Raw genomic sequence first — 2,101 nt, forward strand, 5'->3', positions numbered from 1 at the left:
CACACACACACACACACACACACACACACACACACACACACACACACACGTTCTGTCTGACAGCACGGACAAACACAAACATACAGAAACACAGCGCGTTGTTCTGTCCCAGTGACCTCACGTACCTTGTTGTTGCCCATGCACTGCAGCTTCATGTGCTTCATGTAGGTGGTGGTGAGAGGCATGTTGTAGTCTATCACCTCCAACACCAGAGAGCCCGGCCTGTCGTTCTCTGAAGAGAAGAAGAGCAAAGACAAACATCAAGCAGTGACAACGATTAAACTACAGTGCTGCTGTATTGTACAAGGCTCATTTTATCAATATCTTCTGAACTTAAGCTTTTTAAAAGGTCCCTCTTCTTATCTTCTCCCCTTTAGCTGCCAGCTGCTGGGTCTCCCCTTAAACCCACCGCCACTTAATGCTGGTGTTCATGAGGGTGCCTTGTCAGAAAGCCAACACTAGAGGACCCTCTAGAGCTAAAGAGAAGCAGTCTGGCTCTGTTGAAGCCTTTAAATCCAAACTTAAAACTCATCTAAAGTTTCAGTTAGTCCTTTATTAATAACAACTACCTTCATCCTGCCGGAGAGTTACTTCTCCTCCTTTTGTCTCTCCCTTTACAATCCAATTAATCTTCACATCTTCATCATCTAAACTGTCATTTTATTTTGTTGGTCTATTGCACGTCTCTCCGTCCAAAGAAAGTTTTTTCTCCAGGTTTTCCTGTTGAGTTTTTCCTTATCTGAATCCGGGGTCAAAGGACTGACTGTATGCTGCACACATTGTAAAGCCCCTTGAGGTAAATTTGTGATATCGGGCTGTATAAGTCAAGTTGACATGAGAGGGTAAGGAGATGCTTAGTTAGAACATAAAATAAAGGCGTAACTCTCTTTCTCTGTCTGAATATTACACTACAAATGTGTTTTTTCCACTTCATGCAGCTCTTTTATAAAAGGAAAGTGTGGTTGGTCACAAAAGCACATGACAAACCACACTATCTCCACATCTCCACCCACACTTCCCTCCTCCGCCTCTCCTTTCAGTCGTTTATCTACTGACCTCGGGAAGGACGTGTCTAACGTCTGGAGCGTCTACAGAATGGACATGAATACGAGGTGCGAGATCAATACGGCTTAGAAGAAAAAACAGGACCATCGTCATTGATTGGTGATTGATAGTCTTGTACGAGGACAGGAGAAAGAGAGCATGTATTCTCCAGAGAGGGACAGACTGTGATAACTGAACTGAAAATGATTATGAGACACAAAGCTGTCTTCAACATGAGGCTCTGGACCCCTGCTCAGTCAGGACAATGGTGATGTTGGCCGAGAGATGTTTTCCTTTATTTGTGCAAAACTAGATAAAGAAACAAATGTTAGAAAAACTTTTGTTGGTCAAAATAAGTGTTAGGTGAGCAGGAAATGCAGGTTTGAATATGCTTATTTCAAGAAATGTGGCTAAGAGAAATCCCAGAATGCTGTGTGGACTAGTCAGACCCTCCTCCGCAGCGCTGTGGAGGATGGTCTGACTATGCCAGACTCAGGGGTAACTAACTGTTGCCAGCAGCTCCGCACCATGCAAGGCGGAACATGGAGTCAATGAAAGTTAAATTTATCTGCATAATTAAAGCTCTCGAAGAAGAGAAGATGCATTAAACAGTAAATTATCCCCCTTTCACTAAAACAATGAGTTATTATTCCAGTTCTTTGGTTACTCTAAACCGGATGTTCACTGACGTTAATGGATAAGTAGATTGTTGGTATTGAGCGTATGTCCTCTAACTTTAAGTCAAGTCAAACCCCAAATTACAAATTTTAGGTTTAACAATCTACACAGCAAAAATAATCTCTATTCTTAGTCCCTTGGGTCGGATAAAGAAGAACTCTAGAAAACTCTTCCGCTAAACGACACCCCCACACACACCCACACAGACACAGACACAGAAACAGACACACCCACACACCCGAACACACTGAGCCTGCTGCCTGTGTCAATTAAGCATGGCTCTGGTCCACGCTGATTAATTGCATTTAATAATTCACAGCTGAACTTTAGTGGGAGTCACTTCAGCGTAGAGATAAAGTAGGCTGAGGTTGTGTGTGTG

General features: G+C 43.0%; 1 protein-coding gene across 2 annotated transcripts in view; it reads right to left on the minus strand.

Annotated features, from left to right (window-relative positions):
• The window catches only part of LOC116692143 (nucleolar protein 4), a 185,689-nt gene that overhangs the window by 130,034 nt on the left and 53,554 nt on the right, over positions 1-2,101 (minus strand). For both annotated transcript variants that reach the window (XM_032520194.1, XM_032520193.1), the window contains exon 4: positions 126-232. In XM_032520194.1, coding sequence (XP_032376085.1) covers positions 126-232 — 107 coding nt within the window. The remainder of the gene's footprint in view (positions 1-125; positions 233-2,101) is intronic.

Source organism: Etheostoma spectabile, chromosome 7, assembly GCF_008692095.1.
Source record: "Etheostoma spectabile isolate EspeVRDwgs_2016 chromosome 7, UIUC_Espe_1.0, whole genome shotgun sequence".
NCBI classification, from domain to species: Eukaryota; Metazoa; Chordata; class Actinopteri; order Perciformes; family Percidae; genus Etheostoma; species Etheostoma spectabile.